General features: G+C 34.5%; 1 protein-coding gene across 2 annotated transcripts in view; it reads left to right on the forward strand.

Annotated features, from left to right (window-relative positions):
* Positions 1–23,485, forward strand: part of LOC131033308 (uncharacterized) — a 115,114-nt gene extending 91,629 nt beyond the window's left edge. For both annotated transcript variants that reach the window (XM_057964494.2, XM_057964495.2), the window contains exons 9-12: positions 10,503–10,861; positions 14,798–14,915; positions 15,794–16,063; positions 22,612–23,485. In XM_057964494.2, coding sequence (XP_057820477.2) covers positions 10,503–10,861; positions 14,798–14,915; positions 15,794–16,063; positions 22,612–22,764 — 900 coding nt within the window. In that variant the 3' untranslated portion in view covers positions 22,765–23,485. The remainder of the gene's footprint in view (positions 1–10,502; positions 10,862–14,797; positions 14,916–15,793; positions 16,064–22,611) is intronic.
* The last annotated feature ends 3,234 nt before the right edge of the window (positions 23,486–26,719 follow it).

Below are 26,719 nucleotides of genomic sequence, written 5' to 3' on the forward strand. Positions count from 1 at the left end.
AGCAAACGAACTCGAAATGCGAAACATGGTTTGAGGATGGACTGAAGATTAGTCCAATCCAGGGGTAGAGAAAAATTCTATCTCGGGATGCGCGCCTTAGAGTAAAATTTTGATTTTGACAAAAATTTCAATGTAATAGTCCATATTTTTGAAAACAAAATTGAGGACAACAAATCGGGTATAATTGGCATCTTGCTGAATTTTTTTTAAAGTTCAACACACATTTCCTTTATTTGTTTTAAATTTACATCCAATCGAGTACTCAACTTAATATTTAAAGCTTTGAACACATTCAAATGCTTTTCCTCTAAATGTTTTTTGGAATAACTATAAATACAAATATTCAATACTTTCTTCCACCCAAAGTTGTTATTGGACTGCAAATATCACAATGGATATTGTAATCTTTGATTGAACCCGATGACATTATCTTCACATTTGATTGGCATTGCTTTCTCTCAAGACATGCTTCACATAAGCCATACTCTTCATCAATCTTGGTCAGATCACATTTCATTTTTTTATTGTTAAGATGATAATCTGACTTATGACAGAAAAGAAAGAACTTTTATTTGTTGCTATGCCATCAAATTAGTAGAAAATATTTATTTTGATGCTTCATATGTTTTTTTTTTTGTGTCACTGCAGCAGAACATGAATGTGCAAAGCAGTTTTTTAGCTGATGTTTGACTCTAATATTAGAAGTCAAAACTGCTTTTGTTAGGAACCAATTTTAGTGTATTCTGGGCAGACTAATTTTCTACCTTATTCTAATTTTATATATAATCTGAGCAGCTGACATTTTTTAGAAGTGTGTTTTTGTTTTTGGGTGATGAAAGACAATGTAAAATGAGGGTTGCTTTGTTCTATTTTGGGGTGCCAAGTTCATTGGTTATTTATGACGTTGTGGCATCCATAATCCATATTATTTGGTCTCAGAATTTTTTCTAAAATAATACATATTTTTCATATTGCAGAATTATTTTGATTTCAAGATTTTTTTCTTTAAATTTTGCTATGAGTTTTATGTGTAAGTCAATTCAAACCCTAGAGACTAGACTTAATGAAGTTGACATTTAACATGGTAACAAAGCACTATTGCCAAGATTTTCTAGATTTGTGAATGGAATTTGTTGTTCCCGTGACCCTGTGACAGGTAGTTGTAGGATGTTTTCAGTGCCTTAAGTTATTGAATGATCTGGGATCTATGAAAGGTTGTAGGGTGTGATGCCCTAGTTGTTTTAGTGGTTGGAGTGTATATCTGCACCTAGTTAGGTTGCTGATCAATTTTTTTTGTCAATTTATTCAATTTCAGCATTTTCCTATAATTGCAGACATGCCTACTCTTGTCTTTGAGAGTATAACCACCTAGAGGATTTAACTCCATGGAAGTTAAGTTGTAGATGCTTTTAGAAGAAGTAGATCTTTGGGCCTTTGTGGAAACTATGTTGACAACTCCAATTGATCTTTTCTAAGGATCATTTGATTCTTTGCATTACTAAAAAGAAATCAGCAAAGGAGATGTTCGAGGTCTTGACCACAGTATATGTTGTTGAAGAACAAACTCAATGCCATATGCATGAGTGACACAAACACAAGAGCGACCTACCTAATGAAGACAATAGAACTTTATGATCAACTTGTAGCATTCAGGGTTAAGATGGAGGATGTAGTTGATACCCGCAAAATCAAATGGGTTCTCTCCATCTTGCGAGCTTATTGTGCTCATGCGAAGCTTCCAAAGTTTGATACACTTTGGGATGTTTTATTCAGAAAGAAACTATATTTGAAACTACTTGAACTGGATTGGAAGATAATCAAAATCAAGCTTTTATTGGGAAGATGAAGAAAATCAGCAAGAAAATATCTAATAAGGGTTAGAAAAGGAAGCAAAAGGATACAAATTCTTCTCAAGAAGGGAAGAAGTATTTGAGTCATATCTAGTATTTCATGTGCCAAAGGGATGGTCACTATACCTCTTAGTGGCTTGAGAAGAAGGGGAAGGTCAAGTAGCAACAACACAAAAATAGTTTGCAAGGAGCATAGAAGCTTCAACAATATGGATGATAATTTATTTAGGCTTGAGATTACCTTTTCTGTGGTTTTATATTTAAATTTTAGACACATAACATTCTACAAGAAGGCTTTTAGCACACTTTAGGAGGAGAAATTAGGTAGGTTGGTGGTATGTGAACAATGGAGCATCTAGACATGTGACCCTCAATAAGAAGGCTTTTAGCAGACTTCAGGATCAAAAGTTTGGCATATAAGTTTAGCTTGGTGATGATGCTACTTATCTTGTTAGAAGAATTGGAACTATCTCCTTCCTCATGCTTTTTTGCTAAGTTGCCAGTTTGGGTTCAAAGAACCGGTTCAGCAGTACGACAAGATTAGAATGCAAAATAATGTCATATAAACAACAAAAGCACCATAAACTTGTAGTCTTAGCATCATGATCATAGTTCATACCATCATAGCATCATATACTCCAAGTTCAACATCAAAATAGTAAAATGATAATATCAAGTTCAAGTATGATTGTTTCAAAATTCAATTTGCAACAATTGGAACTTTATACTAAGTTTAAATCAGCTAATGGATTCTTCTTCTTCTTGCAATAGCAGTCAAGAATAAATGCAATAGCTGTCAAGAATAGCACTAAGAAGATGAAAGACTAATTGCAAGTCAAGAATAACAGCAGAAGTGCATTGTATAAGGTTAACAAGTAAGTGGTCAGAACTCAATTGTTTGCTGCTCTATTTTATCTTCAGACATAAAAAAATTGAATAAATCTATGTTAACTCGAGTATTCGGGATGGGGACGGCAAGGGACGGTGGAATGAGTTTCCGGGATGGCAAATTTTTTGCCAATTTTGGGGATAGTGGAGGGACAGCAAAGGGGACGGCTATATAAAATATAGGGAAAATTTAAGTGTTCATATAAAAAATAGATAAAGCATGTATATATACATTATATTCATATGAAAACATGGATAAAGCAGGTATATGTACATTATAGAACCTTAACATACCACATTTGTGTTCAAAATTCATTGTCAATACTCAATATGCACTCATAATTCAGAATTCATTGTCAATACTCAATATGCATTCATAATTCAGAATTTTTTGTCAATGTCAATGCTCAATATGCATTGATAATTGAAAAATCATTGTCAATATGCCAGCACTTGTTTGCATGTAGTTCGTTGTTTCTTTCTGGTTGGAGGATATTTTGATAGTCTTCCATTACTATTAGTCTTTATGCACTACAAAAGTTTTGGGTGTTTGTGAAATTCATTACCAAGCTGTTATTCATATTTTTGAGTGCTTTTAGCTTTGATTCAGACCTGTTTACCTTTCATATCATTGAAAAGTCCAATATAGCAGACCTGCAACCACTTTTTATTCACTACTGAGTTCTAAGTGATTTTGAAATTATTACCAGGCTGCTGCTTATTATTTCTAACTGCTTTTGTAAGTGATTCAAACATGTTTACCCATCATATTAGTGAAAATCCAGTTTTACAAACCTATAATAAAATTAAAAAATGCTTTTTTTGAGCATTTGAGTCTCTTTTTTTTAAAAATGTGCTGGGAATAGGGGGACGATTGCCCATCCCCGGGACAGGTAGGGGACGTCACAGACATCCCCAACCATATTGGGGACGGGGGGACGTTCCCTTTGAGAATCATTGCCGTACCCAAGTTTCCGGGATGTTTCCCACAGATTTTGCAATTTTGGGGACAGTAGGGAGATGTCCCCTAGCCGTCCCTAAGTCCCCAAAATGACCCCGGTGTGGGGATAGGGGATTTTAGCCTGGGGACGCACCCCCGGGTAACATACGAATAAATCTATCAATTTTCTATTGTTGTTCTTAATTGTAGTCAGTTTTATGCCTATTGTAAGTCTTAAACTTGCATGATAACTTGCAAAACAATCACACAAATCTGCAAGTCTGAACTTGTTGCTATAAATTTTATAAAATTTTGCAAAAAAATATTAATTTGGGCAACCCAAAGGCAAATCGGACTAGTACCCAAACCCAAAATGAACTAGACCAGTTCTAGGCCTTGAACTCGGCGAACCCTGCAACTTAGCTTTTTTGTGATATTTTTAACCTTCAATTTGTTCTCTGTGTTCTATGATTGACAAATAATTTATTATTAATTTTAGCTATGACAAATCTAAGGTGTGGCTAAATTTGTTGATCGACAAGTTGTCATTAGAGATCACATGAGAGATTTGGGTTAAATATTCTCCAAAGGTGTTCATGATGGGCGTAGTCAGCTGCAAACAGTTTGCTACAATTTTTTTCCCTTTCACTCTAAGGTATTTTGTCAAATAGTTTGCTTGCAAGTAACATTGACATATTTATTCTGTTCACTTCCAGACATGCATAAGATTGAACAATAAAGATCCTTGCAAACAAACTAATACTGATAAAGAGATTAGAATCTCAAATACAAATCAGAGCTGCCGCAAACATTGATTGTAAATTACATTCTGACCTGATTTAGCTGCAGCCAACTGAGGTATTAGATGCAGCAATAAGACTGGTTACACTCAGAAAATGCTTATTTAATAGCCCCAAATTCCACTTCCAGCTTAACAACATTATTACAAGTCTTCAATGCATAAAGAAAAACACAAATTGCTGGCTTTTGCAATGATCAGATCCTTTGTCACAAGCCACGCCAAGAATATTAAACAATGATGCCCAACTGCCTTAAATTTGCTGGTATACAGTCCCTAGATGTTAACTTGTAATGTGCGCTTCCTTCTTACCAAAATAGGAAGCACCACTCGCTCTTAATGCTGAAGTTGACTCATAAATTCAGAATGGAGGCTCACAATGATGAAGGTGGATGCCCACACCAATCTTAAGGAAACTCATGTCTAATGAAATGCCTCATGCCAAATGAAGAAACCCATGCCAAGAACTTGAGACCACATCTACCAATATTCTCATGCCATGTATAAGAAAGGAATCATCCAAAGTCTCCATAGAACTCCATGCCAAGGTATTCAACAAATAAATTCTTTGCTCCAACAAGAAATACCAGATATGGTGTGCCTATTTGTCTTCCACAAAAAGATCTGCAATATATCCAAAACCTTCAATTTTGTCTCTAATAGAGACCACAAAATCAATAATTCAATCCTTGGATGCACTGCGAATTACTTTTATGATATTTCCAACAATCAGCCAGAGTAGATCTTCCACTATCACAGCTAAATTTTGTTCAGAAGGGATTTCGTCTTCCAAAAGGTAAAGATGGACCAAGTCCAATCTCCAAAATCACACAGGGTTTTCTCAAAGAGAAATATTAGAAATCACCAAATCAACATATGCCAAATGAAGGCCAAAGCCCCAATAAATAGAGTCTCAATTAGACATTTAACTTATCTCTCGTCAAGTAGATGTCCACCCTTTTTGCTCATAAAATATTATTTAAATATTTATTTTCTTTTTCATTTTAGAAGGCCACGCAAAATAATATTAAAATATTATTTTACCTCCTTAGCTTTGACATCCTCTTTATTTCACTTTTTAAAATTATTTAAGTGAAATAATAAAATATTATTTCCTAGCTTTAGGAAACTCACCCTTTACACTGAAATTGAGGGAAGGTTGAACTTGAGACTGAGACCAGTTACCCAAAATAGCACTTATTATAAATAGTAATATGCTAAAAATAGAAATATGCCCCAAAGGTCCTAAAATCGAAGATGCAACATACAAAATTTGAGAGGAGACAAAAGTTAAAAATGGTAAGTCGGCCAAAACTCCCAACTAACCAATTGGTGTCCAAATTAACACTTGGTAAAAATAGTAAGTCCTAGACAAGCTGTCCAGAAAGAATAATTCCAGAAAGTGTTGTACATCTCCATTAATCCGTCTGAGCACATTAGTGATACCAAACGACCTCTTTGATCAATGTTGACACCAACCCAAAAGCCAGCACCGGCGGTACTACAAGAGAACCTTGAAAAAAATGTGGGCATTACAATGGAGCCCTTTATAGCTTGGTTGCTGATCCTATTAAGTAGTTAGACTTGATACATGATAGTGACAAATTGAGTCAGATTTGGCACAAGAGATTTGGCCACTTCCACTATGGAGCTCTACTTCTTTGGAGAACATGGTGCATGGACTATGTAATTTTAAGGAAGAAAAAATTGTTGTATGCAAGCGATGTGCTATTAGGAAGCATATCAAGACTACTTTTCCTAGTATTAAGCACAAATGTTTGTAGATCTATATCAACACATTTATTTGCTGAAAATGTTTATTATTTCCTTCATTTTTGATTCTACAAGGAATACTTGGATTTATTTTTGATTTTTCAAGAAATTTCAAGACTTCAAAGTTCAAAGCTCTTGTGGAAAATCAAACAAGTAAAAGATGAAGTTGTTAAGTTTCGACAATAGACGAGAGTGTATTTCCAAATAACTTGATACTTTTTGTAGAGATGGAAGGATCAAGAGGGAGTTGACTATTCCATACAACTCTCAACATAATGGGTTTGTGGATGGGAAGAATGGGTCCATTGTAGAGATTGTTAAATCTATATTTCATGACTTAGATCTGCCCATGTTTCTTTGGGCTGAAGCATGTAGTTGTCCAGTAGACATTATAAACAAGTGTTCTCATGAGGTGTTGAAGGACAAGAATCTACACGAAGGCTTCACTTGAGAGAAACTTGATGTTTCTCACTTTTGGGAATTTGGAAGTCTTGTTTATATTCATTTGCTACAAGAGAAGAAAACCAAGTTCCTCCAACTTGAAGGGTTTCTTTGTGGCTTAGAACAAGCTCCCTATGGCTTATAAAAGTGAAGTTTCATCACAAAGAAAAATTATAGTGAGCATAGATGTTAAGATTGATCAAGAGGCATAGTCCTCTAAGCCTCAAGAGAGGTTGAGGACAATGGACAATCTGCTGTATCTGATCATTAAAATGCAACAGTACCTGTTGCTGATCAGCAAAGTTCTTGCAAGGAAGAAGATACCTCAGCGTCATCTTAAATACCTAGGAAGCCTAAATGGTTTACCATAACGTTTTGGGAGGTTACAAGAGCAAAAGGAAGCACTAAAAACTTCTTACAGGGCCAGTCATCCACCTAAGGAGTGTCCTAGTTATGTTTCTTAACGTTTTCCACCATTTATGTTGAGCTTGCCGGTTTTGAGGAGGCTAATGCATAATAGGTATGGTGAGACGCCATGGAAGGAAATTATAACTCAATTATTTAGAATGATTGGGAGATTGTGCCAAGACCTATAGGGAAATTAATGATTGATTCAATGTGGTTGTACAAGGCGAGCATATAGAAGATGGGACCATAGAGAAATTCAAGGTTAGTTTTGTTGCACATGGGTTCTCTTAGAAGGAGGGAGTTGATTATGATGAGCCTTTTGTTCAAGGTGCTAGATACTCTTCTATATGGTCTTTATATTAGATGGATGTAAAAACAATATTTCTAAATGGAAACATATAAGAAGAGGTTTACATAAACCAACTTAGAGGGTTTAAGGTGAATGGGTGGGATATCCAGAAAAAGGTCCTATATGGGCTGAATTATAAGCACCTTTTGTCCTATACTCTGTATTTATATGATGAAAACAAACATTTCTGAATGAAAAAATAGAAGAGGTTTACATAAATCGGCCTAGAGGATTTGAGGTGCATTGGTGGGATACCCATGTACATGAGTTTGAAAAGAACCTATATAAGCTGAAGCAAGGAACTCATACTCATACTTGGTAATCTTGGATTGAAGAGTACTTAATGAGTTTGGGGTTCACTAAAGCTATTGCAAATCCTAATTTGTATTACTTATTTGATAAATCTGATTTGCTGGTTTTAGTCTTGTGTGTGGATGATTTTATTCTTACAAGAGCTCTTGCGATGGTGTAAGAGTTAGTTGACCTTTGAATTTGACATGAAACTTATAGGCCTCGTGCATTATTTTCTGGGTCTTGTAGTGTGGCAGGGTACAAGAGAAGTACACAACAGAAACTCTAAAATGATTTCAGATGTTAGATTGTAAGCCCTTACTCCAATGATTCTAAATTTGAATTCAAATGCTGATTTCTAATCTGATTTGGTGGATCTTTTTGTGTACATGCAGCTGGTTGATTCTCTAATGTACTTGGTAAATACCGGACTTTATATTTGTTTTGCAGTGAACAGCTTCAGTCACTTTATGGCTGGGCCAAGTCAAGTTCATTGGATTGCTGCAAAACGTATGCCTAGATACTTGTAAGGCTCAGTTTGTTGTGGGTTGAAGTATGTTCAAAATGAATAGTTAATGTTAAGTGGTTTTGTAGATTTGCACTTTAGGGTCTTGTTTCCACTTGGGGTTAGGAATCATATCTTAGTTCAAGAAGAGACAAGCTGGAATTGTATTAATTTCAGCTGAACAAGAGTACATAGCAGCTTCTTTTGTTAGCTGTGAGGCTTCTTGGCTTTGCAAGTTGATTGCAGAGCTTACTAATCATATGCTATTTGAAAAACTAGCGTTCCATAATCTCTCCAAGCACATTGATATTCATTATCATTTTCTCAGAGATAGAGTTGAACTATCGAGAGTGAAGTTGGGGTTAATGGAGAACACCATCCAGCAAGGAGGCACTGTTAGATTTTTGTCACATTGCTCAGTGTTTATAATTAGAACTAATATTAGGAGTCAAACCTGCTGTCATTAGGAACTAAGTTTAGTTTATTTTGGGTGGACTGATATTATGCTTGATTTTAGTTTCCTCTTCTGTTTTCTACTCTATTCTGGGCAGACTGCATGCTTCATTTAGGCACTACTTTTATTAGTTTTAGTTTAGACGTTGACTTGTTTTTGGAAGCATTTTGTTGTGGTAAAATCTTTTTTCTATTTTGGAGCACCAAGTTCATGGTTATGGACCTTGAGGTGTTCATATTTTTTCCACTCAGTATTCTTTCCTTAAATAATACTTTTTTTTCAAGTCATTGGTTTTTTTCCCTTTTTTCATCTGTGCAATTTTCTGTGTATGGTAGGGCATTTTGGTTGTGGGTTTGTGTAATGTCAAAGCAATTATATTTTATTTAAGCTGTATAGTGCAGAATTTTCATGCCATTTGTTGAATTTTTAGCAACACCACATCACCTTGTGCTTGCAATCTATCACAAGACGACCATTTAACATAAATAATAGCATACTTTTTATCTTCAATGTGGTTGATAGATAATAGATTTTGTGGCATATGTGGAGGTTACATTATGTTTTTGAATTTCCCACTTAGTATATTAGCAACATCATAGGGGCATGCATTTCCCTTGTAGTTTTTGTTTTTAGTCACTGCAAAGAACTATAGTCTCCACATTGCTTATTCAAGATTCATATCCCTACTTTATGTGTTCCGTGTGATATCCTTTCATAGGATTTGATGTACATGCAAGAGCATAGCAAAATGAGCAATCTAATTCTTCTTCTATAGTCTATTTTGATAATTTTTGAGGGGCTTGAAATGATCCCATTTTGCTTTCTAAATGTTCCAACTACTTTAACTTCCTAACCTAATTTTCTCTTTGAATTAACTTCCCCAAAACTCTTCTTTTCTCCTAGTTGGGTTCCTCTTATTTGTCCATTAATCGGTTAAAGTCTATCCTTCTCGAGGATGCTTCTCTTGCTAAATCTGACCCCATCCCCCATAGGGGACTTTTTTTGGGATGTGATGACGGGTAAGAAATGTCTCCATCTTGTCCCTTGTTTTGCAAAAAAATTGAAAACATTTTAGATAGATACATTAGGAGAGGCCTAACCATCCTTGGGATGGCCAAGGGACGTCTAGACATAATTGGGACGACTGGGCCCCATCTATCTTTGGGATGGCTAGCTATCCCCTAACATACCTAGGCAAATTTTAGGTACCTTTTTTAAAAATTTACAACCTTTTAATGCCTATTTGTTTTATGAGTTGCCCATCTAAAATTTACAAAACAATATGAATGGTGTTCACCATGAAGGTCTGTGTGGTTTTGAAAGGGCTGCCCTTGAACAATCAAGGATTGTCTTATTTCATACATGGGACAACTTGTTTATTATTAAGGATTGGCACATGCAAATTTGACATGCTACAGTGATTATACTACTAAATATTGTCAAGTCATAGCAGGAAATGCCACAACTCACAAACAACTCCCTAAATAATGTATGAATCATGCTCTACACAAACAAATTAGGTTATAATCTCATCTATTAGTATCCCAGTTGAGGTCAAATTGGAACATCAATTATCTTTTTACTTAGCTGTTCCTCTTAGTTAATGAGTTTAAAAATAGAAAATGTAGTCTTGAAGATTTAAGGAAAACTTGAATAATAAATCCCTCATGTGAATATTGTGTTATGTTTATTTTGATTCATACTCTTCTTGTTCTTTGTATATGATGCTTATGCTTTATTTTGCACAGAAGTTCAATTTAAGAAAATAAACTCTTATAGAAATCTAATGAAATGTGTTTTACAGGATCAAGCATCTGGTGTGCTTGTTGAGCAAAATATGAATGGTCCCCAGATGTTCATGGCAAGTGGAAACACTTCAGTCAAATGTTGGAACTCTGGTTCCTCTCCATTGACCCCAAAGACTCTTTTTGGCAGAAGAATGAAGACACCTTCAAAATCAAGAGATTTGAAAGGAAGGGTGAAATATGCATCAGGAATTATGTGCTCACCTTATGCTGTTTCTCCTAATGTACATGAAAACAGGGGTGCAAAATCAACTTCTGAGGCATATGGGCGTCAAACATCTAGTTTTGGGGCTTCAAGTCCAATTGATCACGTCTTTGACAAAGATTGGCTCAACAGTGTTCCAGATTTAGATAACATGTAAGCATAGGGCTTCATTATATATTGTCTCATGTATTTTCCATATCTTGCTCATTTGATCCATGGTTTTTCTGATAGCACTACTAGATAAATTTGTATTGATGTAGATGTTAGAGTTATGGAGATTGATTGTAAGTATATTGCCATAAATTCAGGAAGGGATCTGTCTGAATTCATATTTTTGGTGAGTGATTGAAAGTCTGCTCTCACTTTTACCCCTTCCTTCCTCAAATTATCAGGTAAGAAACTTAAGTATTTGGCTGAAAATGCCAATTTGGTGTTAAATTAATGGCAGTACAACGTAGACCTGCTAGTTTTGTAATTCTGACCCATGGTGAGGACATTGATACTAAAGGGGTCCACTGCTCTTAAGGACAAGCTTTTAGAGCATGAATAAAATACTGGGCCTCGCTTGCTCCAATGGGAATGCAAGCAATTCTTGCTTAATAGGACTCAGTAAAGAGGATGGAAGCAATTAGTTTTTGAGCTGAAACTACAATTACTCAAACAGTACAGTTTACTGTCTCATTGAAGTAACTGAGAGAATGGGAATACTTTCTATCCTTTTTAGCAAAAAAATCTTTCAGAATCTAGTGCAATGGAAAATGGATGAAATCCGGAATAACTTGCATGTAATTGGGAGTGATAGTTTCCCCCTGATTGTTGGGAGGGTTGGCAAACTCTAAGATTACAACATTTTGGTTCTTTTATTCACTTTTTATAGAGAGTCAAAAGAGGCTTGCTTGACAAAAATGGGAAAACAGGAAACCCAAAGTCATTCCATGACAAGCCAGCACAGCTGGGAAATGTTTGGAGTAGCTTGATGATTTCTCCCAGAAAACCTAAAATAAAGACTATTAAGAGGTAACATTTAATGATGGAAGCAAGACATAAAGGTCTTTGAAATTTGGAGATGCACATGGTTGTACAACAATCCTCTCTAAGTGACATTCTAAACTTGTTACTAGTTATGAGAACTTCTGAAGATAAATAAAGACTATTAAGAGGTAACATTTAATGATGGAAGCAAGGCACAAAGGTCTTTGAAATTTGGAGACACATACATGGTTGTACAACAATCCTCTCTAAGCAACATTCTAAACTTGTAACAAGGCATGAGAACTTCTGAAGATTTTTAACTGAATATCATGGAAACAATGAGTTCCAATACACACTATGTGCATCTTGTTCAAACAGTTAATTTAAAAAAGATAATACTGAAAACAAGTCTATTTTAACAAGAACGCCAAATGAAAAAAAACTAGCCTTGTGAGCTTCATACACAGATATACATGCTTATATGGCTACAATGAGGTTGCATGAAGGTATCACAATTTAATTTTCAGTAATTTTTTTTTCCAAATTTGAATCTTACTGTTCAGAGAATCAGAAGCAAATAAAAAATCACAAGCTTCCAAAACGGGCGGTTGGAAAGAACCTTTCATTCCAATTTCATAGCCTCATTATAACAAAGCTCCCGCCATGTGGTAGGTACAATTATCAGATAGCTACCTTTTGACTAACTCTAAGGATATTTTCCTTAGAAAACTACTCATTACTGTTACTTTGCAATCAACCTTGTGTTTTAATAATCCAAGCCTTCTTAATTTACATGATTATTTGCCTTTTTTTTATTAGTATTTGCAATATATTCCAATTAAATATTATGTCCTGTTTTACCTTACATAAATCAAGACATAGAGGACAATATTTTTAGTACTCTATGAGGCACGACAAATTAAATAGTAAAGTTATCACTTTACAACACTATGCTACATTGTTTTGTCATTTGTGGACCAGAGGATGAGGAAAATAATGGCAACGTAATTGTACGTTGTACTCATCTTGCTGAGGAATGTGAAATGGAAGAACAATCTTTCCACTCAAATATTCATTTTGTTGTTTTAGGTTTGAGGTCAACCACTGATTTCTACGTGCCATTTGTGTAGGGCATTAGTTGCAGTACAAAATACAGCTGTGGGAGAGTCTTTCCTGACATGCTGTCGCTTCATGCATTGCAATGGATGGAAGTGGATTTACATATTAGTTAAATGTAGAATAAACAGATTAAAACTATGGAACTTACATTAGATGTGTCTAGATGAAGATGGAAGTTTTCCTTTAGATATGGTTAATTTCCCATGAAAGCATATGTCAGATATGCAACTTTGCATGCTTCTAATGGTGTTGAGGGTATGTAACTATTTATGTATTCAAGTTCTTCTATGTAGTAGATTCACATAATTATTCATGAATTTAAGATCAAGATTTTAAACTTATATCGTCAACTAACGTCCCTTTTACAAGCTGGGGTTTCAATGTGGACTAACTTTCCTTATTTATTCAATTCTATACTTCTTCTTGGTTTGAAGCTGGGATTTGGTGTCCAATATAGCCTTTAAATTTTCATTGATTTGGTTAGTGAGCCAGGGCTAGATTTTAGCACATAATAAGAAAAAAACGGTCAAGTAATTTTCATGCTAGAAAAAATAATAGAAAACTTCGAATCTTTGAACAATACTATTCGTAAAGAACTGAAAAGAGATTGCATGGTGGATCTAATTTAGTTACCCGACGAATCTGGAGCTGTCTGTGAAGAGGACAGCAGAAAGGTTGGATAGGTTGAGACCACATGCTGATGGTTAGGATTAGGAATATTTAGACGAAGCTAGAAAGTAAATTATTGATTCAATACACTATGAAAGTAAAGCCACTTTGAAGGGGGGAACATCTTAATGCGTGTAAGAGAACAAATAGAATTCTAGAAAGAATGCCTTGATAATGGTTATCTGTTCCTTATTAATAGAGATCATTAGGTTGGTGCAGCCCAAAGTTCCAACTAAGGTAACTAAGTGGAATTGAGAAGCTACAAAAGGACTAGTCAAAGACAATGAATGCAAAATTGTAACAAGAAGGATGAGTAGCAAAATTATTAATACAAGTTTTATAGCATATAAGGAGATGGATGTATCAAGCTTCTGTCCTGCTTATGCTTCTTGATGAGTAAATATCTGTAGTGTATAAGGAACTATCAGTATTCTGAAACTTAAAATGGATTTAGTGAAATTTGGGTTGGATATAGTTCCTAGACCTTTGCTAAATGACCTGATGTTACATTACAATTTAGAGATCTGAAGGAAGTAAATGAAAAGCTGGTCCCATTGAGAGGTTTTGTATCTAGTGAACTGAACTTTCATTTCTGGCAGCAGAATAAATCAATTTTCTTCAACAACGAATCTTTTGAAGTGTTCCAAGAGGAGGTTCTCAAAAATTTGATTGCCTATAGATGTGTCCTTTGTTGGTCTGTATGTGTCTCAGTCTATCTTACTTACATTTACATGTGAGGTAAAACTTTATTGACAAGTTTATTAGTGAGAGCATAATGATTGCCATGCCAATACTTGTTACAACTGCTCTTTGTTGCAATTTTATTATGTAGTGCCCAAGCTTATAAAATTAGGACATGACTCAAGTATAGATTCCAGCAGCTCAAAATATTTGGTATGGCCTCAGATAATAGGGGATATTTTCTTTTTGAACAGATTCAGTATTTCCATTTCATAGGTAATTATATATTATTAAGTTGCAAAAACATTTTGAATCTTTTGAATAATAATTTTTTTTCACATTCAAACCTTGTCTAAATTTAAAAAATGCTTTGTTTCCAAATACATCATCCTGCTGTAACCTGTTGTCATAGGAAGCAAAATTGTAAATGTTTTCTTTAGATGATATGATACTACTGGACATTTGAAGGGATTTTGATTGCAATGATGTGTTATGTTACGTTCTAAAATCACCATTAATATTTTTATTATTTGTTACTTCATCCACTTTGATTTCATGTTTTAAATTTAAGATAATTTGGCAATCTAATTTATAACTGGTAGATTATATTATCTTTCCTCTAAAAATGTTGGTTTTGCCTTTGTGTAGAAATGGTGATGTGGTTAGTCTTGAGACATGTATTGGATCTCCCTTTGATTGGAATTCACCTTGGTCTTTGGATGCATCGTGGTTGGCAGAAAAAGATGGAGAAGATGCACTTCTTGAGGTACTTTTGGAATATTACATTCTGTGTATCCTTCCAAATTCTTGTTTCATCCTAAAGAGACATTCTGTTATTCAAGGTGAAGTTACTAATTCAAGTCCAGAAATATTCACAGGCATTACAATGATTAGGAATTAATGGTCCTTTCTTATTGTACATATGCAAGATGGGAATTTTTTTGGATTGATTTTCATGTTTTGTTTGCTTCTTGGTATATCACTTGTGATGTGGAGTCAACTGTGCACCTATTGACTATTTGTATTTGACGACGATTAACTAAAATTCTCAGCCTTTCTACAGCATGGGACTATTGTTTTTACTGCTTTTTTCATCAAAAGATGTTTTCTTGGCTTCTTAGAACTACTACAGTTATGTTATACTCCAATGTTGGTCTACTTATACCTAAAACGTCTGTTTGAATAATGCTAGTGAAAGTTAAAGGAACAGAGCCCTATTTAACAAATCTCATTTATGGTTTAAAGATCCAGAGGCATATAAAACAAATTAGGTCTCCCTACCAACATGACGATGAGTTGTTACAAACTGTTTGTGCACTCTGTTGATATTCGTTGAAAACTTGCATGGATAGCTCAGGTTTGGGATTGTATTACCAAATAAATGTATTGATAGTAATGCAGTTTGATACATAGATTAAATTGTGTAGTATTCAAAGGGTTATCTTTACCCACAAGTGGCCCCAAGGGACGTATAATAAATAGCTAATTACTGAGTTCTAGAAATAATAGAATTTACAAATTTTTGACATATCTTTTATGCTAGATGTTCTAAAAGTGTGTCACTTTGTTCTGTCAGAAATTCACAAATTTCAATGATAATATATTGATCACAATTTTACTTTATATTTTTTGGTTATGATATAGGGGACGAGCATGTTGAGGAACAATACTGATGCTGGTGAGGATGCAGTTGGATTAATGAAACAGTTAAGTGAGCACACTGCTCCAGCATATGCACAGGCAGAGGAGATCTTATGTTCTGAAACTAGGAAAAAGACTTTACAAACAGTCTCATCAGCTCGTTCTTTCAAGTTCAGTCTGAATGAGGATAATAGTGATTGCAAAGAAAATATGGTCTTCCCAGACAAGAATTCGCAAGGGGAAAATCATATATCATCTTCAAGTTATACTTTGGTATGATGTTGGGTCTACATTGTAATTTATGTATAAGTTGCAATTGAATACGTTTTTCTAGTAGTTCAACAGTTTGGAGCTTAAGATTTTTCTTTTAGATAATATTGTTTGTCATTTATGCTCCTTGTAAAAGCTTGTTGTTGTTTGTGCATTTTGTTACATTGACATAAATATGCAGTTATGATATCCTAGAGCAATTTCTTATTGCGAAGAATATTAAGCTGTGATACCAGGTTCGCCTGTCTAAAGGCTCTAGCCCAGATTGGGTCCAGGGGCCCTGGGGTGAACCCTAGTCGCACCCAGGTAAACCATGGGGTGAACCCAGTCCACATTTGCACAGGGGAACTGAACAATGCAATGGTAAAATAAATAAACTCTACAAAATCATTCATGACTTGAGCAAGGCCTGAAGACAAAATCAATTTCCAAACAATGGACAAGTTCCTAGCCTATGGTAGGATATAATTTTTACCCAGATACGACCACAAATGGCAGTATGCATACCAGGGGAGGAGGGTGGTGTATCCGATAACCAATGATATATGGTGTTGTATAAAATGACTTTGCATATTGTGGGACCTAAGTCCTAACCAATGAAATCCACAGCAAAAATATTTGTAATTTTGTATATTTCTTTAAATTTTTTGCATATATATATATATATACACACACACACAGATGAACCCAACCCACGAACTGAGTTCGCATCTTGGAACCCGATCCCGAACCCAAACCGGTAACTTAGATATCAAGAAACAAAAAGCATATACTATGGCTCAAGATGCTATGTCAGACCTTATTGAATTATGGAATTTTTTTCTACTGTTACAAGATCTAGCCATATATATGAATTTTTTGACTGGTTGGATTTGTCTAATTTGGTCTGGATTTTTCAATTTATATATAAATTTTACCTTATAATATTATATATATATATTTTTGAAAATTCGGCATTTCCAAATTTCCAGATCTTTTTGGACTCCCAAACTGAATTGAAATTGCAAACCTGGCAATACAGCTTTTTTCATCTGTTTTTTACACTTGGCCAATCCTCAAAAATCCAATCTTGATTTTAGTGTATATATAAATATTTATTATCATCAATTATATGCTAAAGGCAAACAAAAAATACAAGATTTAAACCAGGAAACCCTCTCCTATCCAGGCATACATTCATCCTCCTTGGTATCAAAATTACTCTTTTGTTGAAAGGGGTACATTCCTTGCAGATCCTAAGAAATTATCAAAGATGAACTGAAAAGGTTAATCCAATACCAAACAAAACGAACAACAATTGGTAGACTGAATAAAAAGCAAAAAAGGAAAGATACAACCTAAAAATGGATTCTCTATCTAAATTTCTTTTAGTCCATAAGAAATGAAACAAAGGCTTTGGATGCTGAAGGAAAGAGCTTTGACCTGTAGGTTTATGGGAACTTTATTGGGTCCCAAAACTATCATAGAATGGGCTTCAGAAAATTAAAGGTGTGCAGGATTAGAGGAAACCCTAATAATGCCAAAATGATAAAGGTATTCCATTTAACTGCAACATCTACCATGAACATAGAAATTTGGCAGAGCGTGTTCCCAAATAGACAAAAACTTGGCAAGACTAGACCAAGGATGAGACTTCTTTAAGAAAAGGGAACAAACCCCATTTCTATAAAACAAAATTTGCAAATCAGTATCCAATACAGCCATTTTATTAGGTAATAAGTTTGATAATTTTATATTTGAAAGGCAATGGAAACCCTTAGACCTTTCAAACCACCATACACTTTGCAATCCTTTCTCTTTTTTGAAAGCCATGGGGACACTAGCACCTGAAGTACACAAGAAAGAAAAAGTTGCTAACAACTCAAGATATAGCTTAAGTAAAACATAAATCCAACTACAAAAGGTCGTCATTGAGTTCAATGCACAAGGATTTAAAAGAAAAAAAGGTTAATTGCAGGAGTCCAATGAGCTCTCTACCTTAAGGATCCTCTATTTAAATTTTTATATAAAGAAATCTACAAATCAAGGAGACAAAGCATGCTGCATGGAAGGAACGAAAATCCCTCAATGGAACTCCCCTCTCATTAGAGCACATATAAGAATGCTTTTAAACATGAGAAATGTACATCTAAACTCCAAAAGTGAACAAGCTTGAAGAAGCACAAGACATTAATATTTTTACATCCAGATTCAACCTCATAGTGTGCATATTATCCTAGAATACAACAGGATTAGCTGTTCAAGAAAAAATAAATCTGCTAGACAATAAAATCAAAGAACAGCAAATAGATGTTATATCAAAAGAAATGTCTAGATCAAACCATAGTTCAAAAACTAGTGACTTGGTGAAAATTTGACAATTTTTTAAAAGACTTAAATTTGTTAAAAAAACATCGATTTCATGTAAAATAAAGCTACACAATTTATCAAATGATTTTGAAGAATGTTAGGGATATGTTTTCTATCAAATTTGAGTAAAAAAGTATACAACATTACAGCAACATGAAAATACAATAGCCAAGAAATATGATATGTATTATAATGATTGAAAATTATTATAAAAAAATTATAATTCCATCCAAGTTACAAGAATTTACAGTTTTCTCTTCCCTATATACATGCTAGTGATGGTTGGGTCCTACTTGTAGTCAACTATACTTCTCCTTAGGTTCAACATCATCATCCAGCATCATCAGTCATCCAATGCTTTTGCTGCACCCTCTCCCCTACTTGCTTCTCAAAATCGACAATTTCATCTTCTATAAACATGGGATCCTCATCCAAAGTCTTGTTGATATATGAATCAGTGTTATCCAAGTTGATCAACTCATTTCTAGCTATGCCTTCAAGATGGCACAAAGATAAGATCATCGATGCACTTTTGTGTCAATTTGTTGCACTTCATGTGAATGTCGTCGAACAAGCTCCAATTATGTACACATCTATAAGCACTAGATGGTTAGACAAAATTTGAAATGCTAGATTTTGGGTTTTTCTATTCAAAGCAGCTACAAAGAAGACATTCACAAATTTGTAGTTAAGTGATAATTGTGCACATCAGATTTGAATTTTGAAGTGAAGTAATGTGAAGTAGCATGGCTAGTGACTCTTGGTTGTGATAATTTTTTTGTGAAATTTACAAATTGCTTTGGGACATGGATGACCATGACTTGTTTCAGGTCTACATAGAAGCATTTCATTCAATTCCTATCACCATAGTTAATGTCTCTTAGGAGGTTATCTTGCTTTTTATCATTGTTTGTCCTAATAAAATTGGGATTGCCAAGTTCAGGTTCATTTTAGATAACATAATTAAGGTTTAGAAAGGTATGCAATGGGCATGAAAGTAAAAAAGCTAGCTATTTTTCTCAAAATTGTTTTGATAGAATTGAAAGGCCCTTCATTCTCACAATGCTCCAAGCTTTTTTGGTGCTAATTTTCTTCAATATGTGCAAATGTTGTTTGCTGGTGCTTCTGCTTGTTTGCTATTAATGGTACTCAATTAGAGCAATTTGGAATCTTTAGGTCCATTAGGCAAGGATGCCTCTTAGCCTTGTTTGACTGTTTATGTTCTGGTTGTTGAAGGATTTGAGTATCTTTTGGCCAATGTCATTTTTCATAATTTGGTTTTTTGCATTTCCATTGCAATAGCTCACAACTTGTCAATGGCCATTTTGCTAGTGATTCTTTCCTCATCTTGATTGAGGATGAAGAGAATATAAAATATGCTTTGAAGTGTGCTCAGCTTCCAATTCTAAGATTGAGTGGCTCAAAACCCAATGTTATAAGCAATCCTTCTTACATGTTACATCTTGGCTCTAGGCCTACACATGGAATTGGCTTGATCATGGAGAAACATTCATTTTTTGGGTAATCCATCCCCTTTGTGGTAGTATGCCATGAGAAGGTAGAGATTAAGCTTAGCTACTGGATAACGAAGCCACTCTCTCTTTCTGGCAAAGTCTACATTTGTCCTGAACTTATAAGGTTCTTTCAGCGACACATTTGCTACTGTCTTGTTGGATTCCTTCTAATGCTTTTCATTGCAAACTAGAGAAGTTGCTTCAGCATTTTCATTTCACCAACTTTGAGCAAGGCAAGGGCTTGCACTGTATAGCTTTGGAATTTTGTTACCTTCCCGAAGGTTTTGGAAGCCTTGACTTGGTTGATGTTTTGTGTCAAGGCATTGTTCTTTGTGCTGTTTGGAAAATTAGGGCTACTTAATGGAATGAAGCCTATAAGATTCTTTTGAGAAATTGCATTTTCTTAGGTCTTCCTTAGGGTTACACAATATGGGAATTTTGGGGTTTTCATATCATTTTGATTACTCATGGTAGTCAAAATTGGTAGGACTTTTGTGGCAAAAAGCATTTGGAAAGCCTGGGAAACCATTGAGCCTTATCTTATTTGAAATGGTGTGATTAGTTGGAAACTCACAAGAATCGGTAAGTAGGCTTGGGCAAACCCCAAAGACTTTTGACTCATCAAATACTTGACAATCTGTTTGCAGCAAAAAATAATGATTGACAGATGGACACTGATGACAAATTGTTTATTGGCAATTGCATGCCCTAGTTGTTAAGGGGAAACACAACCTCCCACAAATGGGACCTTGAGCAAAAATGCAAGCTGTTGAAGCGAAAACATCAAATTTTAACTTTAAATTGTCATGATATTTAGTCACAATTCTATTTCCTTCCTTGTGTTCTGATTTCAACCACCTTATTCACATTTTGGTTTGCTTTCACATATTGCAGTTTATTATATCATTAGAGTTAATTTAGTGAAAGGTGCATAATAATAGTTTTAAATCCTTGAAAAATCTCTATATTTCATGTCTTTTTAAATTTTTTTTACACTTTCCTAGTTTCTTTGTTGTGTTCGAGTCAAGAATCAGTCACATGAGTCTGAGCTGAGTCCGTGTCAAGAATCAACCAAATGAGTGTTAGCTGAGTCTGAGTCAATATTCTGTAGATTTGGTCTAAATATTGGGACTATTTAGGATATCTTTCTAAGTTGACCACTTCTTGCATCATAGTTTCTGCCAAATCCTTTTTGTATCATAGTTTGTAAACAGGCATGTGTTTAATCACATTTTCTCTGTCTTTGCTATGCCTCAATATAATTGTACAGTGACAATTTGGGTATATTCACTGCTTATAAGACATCCATTGGGGTTTGTGCCTATGGATCGCATCACCAGGGAAAAACATCTTCCTTATTATTTGCTACTGTACTTGTCGCTAAAATACAGTGTTCCACGGGCGTTGGGGACGCGGGGTCGCGTTTCCGGGATGGGGGGACCAAGGGCCTAAGTTTGGGGACGACAGGGAACGACGGGGGGGGGTGGTGGGGTGGTGGTGCTGATATAGTTATACTGATACATATACATATAGTACTTGAGAAACTAGTTTTGAAAAGATGTATGACAATATTATAGTATAAGAATTACATTTCAAATGAGACTAGGAAATTTGAAATACTAAATCTAAATACCAAGATTTCTTCAATGCTAATTGTGTTGTTATATGGAGCCTAGTCAAACTTGGAGGTTAAATTTTCCCTACGTCCAATTAGGGTTACCCCTTAACCCCCCAAAAAGTCACTTTTAAAAATTTTTTAAAATTTTAATTTTAAACATTGCATATACGTGGGGGCGACAGGAGACGGGCGTCTCCCAAGGAGAGACGTGGAGACGTCTCCAGCGGCGCTTGGGTGGCGGGGGATGTTGGTTCCTCGTCCCCCCGTCCCCGTCTCCGAGACACGGCCAAAAAGAAGGGGGGGGGGGGGACGCGTGCCCGTGGAACACTGCTAAAATAGCACAGTATGCTCCCACAGCTGCAAATTCTTCTCCTTATGCCATCCTTGGACAATATTCTAGAGTATTAAGGTGATGGGAAAAATTGTTATTTCAAGCAATTGCTGTAGTATCTCTATGTATATGACATTTTTTTGTCTTTTCTTTTTTCGTTTTGTGACTTTGAAAATTCAGTGTTGTATTTCTTACGTGTTTGGGATGTCGGTTCCTCGTCCCCCCGTCCCCGTCTCCGAGACACGGCCAAAAAGAGGGGGGGGGGGGGACGCGTGCCCGTGGAACACTGCTAAAATAGCACAGTATGCTCCCACAGCTGCAAATTCTTCTCCTTATGCCATCCTTGGACAATATTCTAGAGTATTAAGGTGATGGGAAAAATTGTTATTTCAAGCAATTGCTGTAGTATCTCTATGTATATGACATTTTTTTGTCTTTTCTTTTTTCGTTTTGTGACTTTGAAAATTCAGTGTTGTATTTCTTACGTGTTTGGTCTAAGGATTCTATAGGTACTATTATATTACATGTATTTCTTATGTGTTTGGTCTGGGGATTTAATAGGTACTATATATTACATGTTTTTGAAATGTGAAACTCATATATATCTTTAAAAGGGTTTGATCTTGATTTTCCAGATTATGTGATATTGTTCATGACTTACATTTTGCACAATGTAATAGTGACAATATAAAATATCGGATAAAGATGTATTCATGACTTGTGCTTTTGTAACATACAGCCTTTTCATGCGGGTTATTCTTTCCCGGAGTTCAATGTCTTCAGCACACCTGGTCGAGGTGGAATTGGTGGAGAGGAATTGAGCCAAACTTTCACTGGGGTTGCCGGTGACTTTTGCAGCCCTTTGTTACGTCTTTTGAAAGAGTGTCGTTAGTGTGCAAATTTTTTCTGTGTTGATTGCAGATCGAGTTATTCTGTTCTAAAGCAGTGCAATGTTGGAAAGAACTTCATGCGTTCATATTTGTAATATTATTTATATATTACTCCAAATTCTCCATATGTAGAACTTTTGATAAAAGTGCAAATATTCCACGATAATACTCATAATGTAACTCTGATATTGGGTACTGTTTATAATCTCGTCTCATGTATCACTATTGAAGGATATGTACCAAGAGTTAAAGTAATTGTTGGTATTAATATCATTTATCGTTTCTTTAAGCAGCTGTGCTTTAAATAAAGTACAGCACTTGCATGCAAAATTTAATTTTGTATATAAGAAAGCAGTCAACAGCACTTACATGGCATTTTTAATTTTGCTATGGGTCACTACCGTAGGCAAATGAGCGTATATTGTTATGATTTTAGAGAATTCTCTTGCTGCAACTGGAGAAAGATTAGAGTGTTTAGTCTCTTCATGTTTGGTGTGAGCGAAGAAAGAGAACGTGCATTTGAACCAAGCCTCAAAGTAATGAGTGCTCTCAAGTATTTATACAGGTTTAGGAGTTTCATATTTTTGTAAAATGCGAACACGGTTTTCATAACATATTGTTTCATTCTGTCTTCTTGGTGGATTCTTTATTGTAGACTGTTTTGTTAGCATTAGTGGGTGTAAGTACTTGAGAAGCTTTAAATATATGTAAATTTAAATTCAATCAGAGCTTCAAAATTCGACTCGAAAAATCATTGATGCTGGAATTGCTTCAATTTGCTTACCAAAAGATTATCGGTCTACTAAAATATGATTCATTTTATTAATTATTTTTAAAGCAATAATTAGATTACATAGATATTGGTATTTCACTATCATTATATTAAGTGGATTACAATATGATTAGTAAGCATACATTTAAATTAGATTTTTTTTTGATTAGTTGTCATTGAATATAGGCAACTAATAAAGTTACTCAAAGGTCAAGCGTGGGTCAAGAATTTCTGTGGGTTTTGAATCTTGGTGGATGATGTAATCAAGGAATGTACCATTGTCATCGCCAATTGATCTTCAACCCTTTGGTACTATTTTCTATCTATTCATGTAATCATTTTGAATCTTATGCAAAGTTGGGTTCATTCCTGTAGTCTTTTATCCATTTAGATACACATTCTTATGCACTTAGATTCCATCTTATCCCTATACATGTATAGTATTATACGTTTCTCACATTTGCCCATTTATCACATTTACCTATGCAGCTATATCCATGTAATCATTAGGGAACTAAATTTAACTATCTAGCCATTTTGAGAGACAACTCTACAACTATGGGATGACTTTGTGATTTCAAACTTATCCCCTTTCTTTTCAAGATTCAAATTTTGTTGATTGATGCCTTTATTTTCTTGCCCCTTAGTTGATTTAACACACTTTTGGTGCAAATTGATGTTATGTGCTAGTATTTAAAGGTATCTAATGGCATTCATTTATCATTTAATGATAACCAAGCATCATTCACATTCTTCTCATTCTAGAGCATTAAAGGAGGAACCAATAATGGCACAATTGAACTTGGTTCACTAAAAGGAGTAACAAATCTACATTCTCAAACTGTTTCTTATAGTATTTAAATTGTGTACATTTTGTGGGTTTTGATCTAGGATAAGTATGTTTAAATATTACCAATCCCTAGATATAAGTAGAGCAATGTAGATAATTATTCATTAGACAAGTAAAAGGGTAGGACTCTATTGTGTGTAGGGACAAATGAAATTAAAGGACTAGTCAGTGATTGTCATTTCATCTTAATCTTGTAAACTTGTCCCTTGACAAAGCAAGTGTCCAACACAAATTGAGGCATTTAATTAATAGAAATCACATTGTTTTTTTACACACTAATATGAAATGGAATCTTCCTCATTGGAATTTATTCTTTGATTCTGGTGCTAAGTACCCTATTTGTTACATTTACATTTCCTGAAATAGTTGAGTATATTTATTAGATTACTAGTCTTAGGTATAACTATTTAATTAAGCTTGATTTGTACTTAATTAATTTCATTTATTTAATTAGCCAAGTAAGTTGTAAGAAATTCTTGATCTTACATCTTGATAAAGTGGATTGATCCTACATGACCTAGTTTGTTTCTATGGTTCCTTATTCCTAGCAAGGTTTTCAGATTTGGTATTTTTTGATATTCTTATCTTTAGATTTGAAACTCTTTTGCATGCTTTTGGCATTATTAGGTCTCAAAACAACAAGTCCAAAATCCTTGAACATTTCTTCACCTTCAAGACTAGCAGTTCGCCATCAAGAAGGTAAAGAGAAACTCATTTAGAATTTAGCAAGGTTAAAAGGATAACTCAGAGAGTGGGTAATCTGTTGTGCTCTTTGGGTTCAACTTTAATCTGAGAGAGTGTTTACAAAGATCTCCTTAATAGGTTTGTAAAACAAATAACATGACATGACTATAATAAACAACTATACACAACTATATATAACCCTAAGTTTTGTCTTTGTGTTAATATCAATTAGCTTCATATGACCTCTATATAGCTAATAGCATACCTTGTGCATATGCTTCTATATAATAGCTTCATTTGAATCCTTAGAGATAGTTTAGTTTGTCATTTTACATAGTGACAAATTGCAAACATGCATCTTTATGTTCTCTCGTGATTTCATTGAATATTGAACATGCATAAATCCTAAACTACTCCTAATTTGGTACGACTAACAAGATGATAGTGATTAAATGATAGATTCATTGCTTTCTCACAAATGTAATGTAATGTCCACAACTCGAAATTTGATATTACTCTCAAATGTGGAAAATAGATTCATAAATATTATACCAAAATTCATCGAAAACACCAAAACTATTTAGCTAGTCTTTCACAAAAGGATATGAAATTGAATGAAACTTCCTAAGACACCACTAAAATGTATTTTTTGATATCCAAAAGCATATTATTAGGTTTAAAATCTGATTTACAACAACCAATAATCTAGCTTCTTAGACACAAATTATTTACAAAACCCACAAAACTACGACAAACTGAAACCACTTGATTCACTCCAAACACCACAAATTGATACTATTTGAATACAAACATGTAAAAAACAACATAATGTTGTAGCATAATCACAAAGATTCAAACCTACCAACAATCACACAACTATGCTAGAAAACCCATCAACACAACCCACAATGCCAAAACTACTTAAATTGACCAACGATACCCAAAGGTAATCTTTGATGTTTGGTATGATGAGCTATAAAAGAAGATAAAAAAAAACATACAATTAAATCATAATAACAAAACCTCAAAACACATATGAAATCATTGCAACAACATCAATAGAGTCCAGCACCAAACAATGGAAACTTGCTTAAACTACTAAAATCTTGAGGCTCCAATGCAACATTTAGATGAAGTTGCTATTTGTGAACAATGGGGTTTCATGCACTATCCACCTAAAACTTATGGGTTTTTGTCCACATACCTCCAATCTCCAATAGGTTGTCATTCGTTGAAGAATATAATAGAACGTTCAGTTCATACAATGAGAAATTGAGAAGTAGAAATGGCATAAAGATGAATACCCCCAAATATGATTTGTATTTATCTTGTCCTTGGCCAATTCGGTGGGAAAATCATTAAGTAGAAATATTACAAATCCTCACTCCACTTTTGCTTTCCAAATTTGCTCTTGTTGGGAAAATCATTAGAAATATTTCAATTTCCAACTCCACTATTGCTTGCCAAATTTGTTTTTTGTGTGAAAATCATTAATTATAATTTTTTTTAATTTTCCACTCCTCTTTGTGGGAAAGTCATTAGTTAGAAGTATTTTAAATTCCCCAAAATATTAATACCCCACTAAGTGTTTCCAAATATTTAATTTAATATTTGAATGTCCTTTTGTTATTGAGAATACTTGAACATTCTT

Source organism: Cryptomeria japonica, chromosome 6 (assembly GCF_030272615.1).
Source record: "Cryptomeria japonica chromosome 6, Sugi_1.0, whole genome shotgun sequence".
NCBI lineage: Eukaryota > Viridiplantae > Streptophyta > Pinopsida > Cupressales > Cupressaceae > Cryptomeria > Cryptomeria japonica.